We start from the raw sequence: 1,037 nt of genomic DNA, 5'->3' as shown, positions 1-1,037 counted from the left end.
TCTCTGTATTTCCCTGTGTCCCCCTCCAGCTCTGTGAGGACCTCTTCTCTCGCGTTAATGAGAACCAGAGTGCTCAGCTATCCTACTCTGTGGAGGTAAGCCCGGGTCTCGATGGTGGCGGGGCTGAGAGGGGTCCAGACTGCTGAGGGCCGTTGCGGGAATCAGACAGCCTGGGATCTAATCCTGGCTCTGCTGGTTACTGACTGTGACTTTGGGGCAGTGATTCTGTTCTTCAGCTTCGTATGTTCATCTGGGAGATGCTAATGATCGGATGCACCTCCTGGCTTGTTGGGCAGGTCGCTGAGCTAGCATCTGCAGAATGCTTCGCACTGTGTATTAGCTGCAGTCACCTGGATCATGTTCAATGGAGTCAGATTAAGTTTCGTTGTCATTGTTGTTGCTAGTTTTGTTACTTCTCATTTGCTTTTCCCACTCAGGTGAGCTATATGGAGATCTATTGTGAGCGGGTACGAGACCTCTTGAACCCCAAGAGTCGGGGTTCTCTGCGGGTCCGGGAGCACCCCATCTTGGGCCCCTATGTGCAGGACCTGTCCAAATTGGCTGTGACCTCCTACGCAGACATTGCTGACCTCATGGACTGTGGAAATAAAGCACGGTGAGGCAGACTGATGGAGCAGAGGGCAAGGGGGCCAGGGTTGGGAAGGTGAGAGGCAGGATCCAGTGACTGCTTCCTTTGCCCCCAAGGACTGTGGCTGCCACCAACATGAATGAGACCAGCAGCCGTTCCCATGCCGTCTTTACCATCGTCTTCACACAGCGCTGCCATGACCAGCTCACGGGGCTGGACTCGGAGAAGGTGGGATCGCCCCCCCTCCCGCGCCGGACGCAACCTCCCCTGACAACAGGGACAGTGACATGGTAGAAGGGTCTTGGGCCCTCCCTGCCCATGCTGGGTTGAGTGCCTCCTCAGGACTTCCATGACCGTGCCCCACCCCCACCCTGTTTTTCCATCAGATCAGTCTGTCCCCGTCTACTGTTTGCTTGTCTTTTTTTTTTTTTAAGACAGAGTCTCGCTC

At 55.2% G+C, this 1,037-nt stretch overlaps 1 protein-coding gene across 1 annotated transcript; it reads left to right on the top strand.

Moving 5' to 3' along the window:
• Positions 1-29: 29 nt before the first annotated feature.
• LOC116465996 (kinesin-like protein KIF1C) lies at positions 30-817 on the top strand (the record flags this gene model as incomplete). Its single annotated transcript, XM_032148870.2, has 3 exons — positions 30-95; positions 438-616; positions 706-817. Coding segments are annotated over 3 exons (357 nt in total), but the record flags the coding sequence as incomplete, so codon positions are not given.
• Between the last annotated feature and the right edge of the window lie 220 nt (positions 818-1,037).

Source organism: Hylobates moloch, unplaced genomic scaffold, assembly GCF_009828535.3.
Source record: "Hylobates moloch isolate HMO894 unplaced genomic scaffold, HMol_V3 SCAFFOLD_17907, whole genome shotgun sequence".
NCBI classification, from domain to species: Eukaryota; Metazoa; Chordata; class Mammalia; order Primates; family Hylobatidae; genus Hylobates; species Hylobates moloch.
Note: the sequence above shows the minus strand (reverse complement) of the source record. Positions and strands in the feature narration are given on the sequence as shown.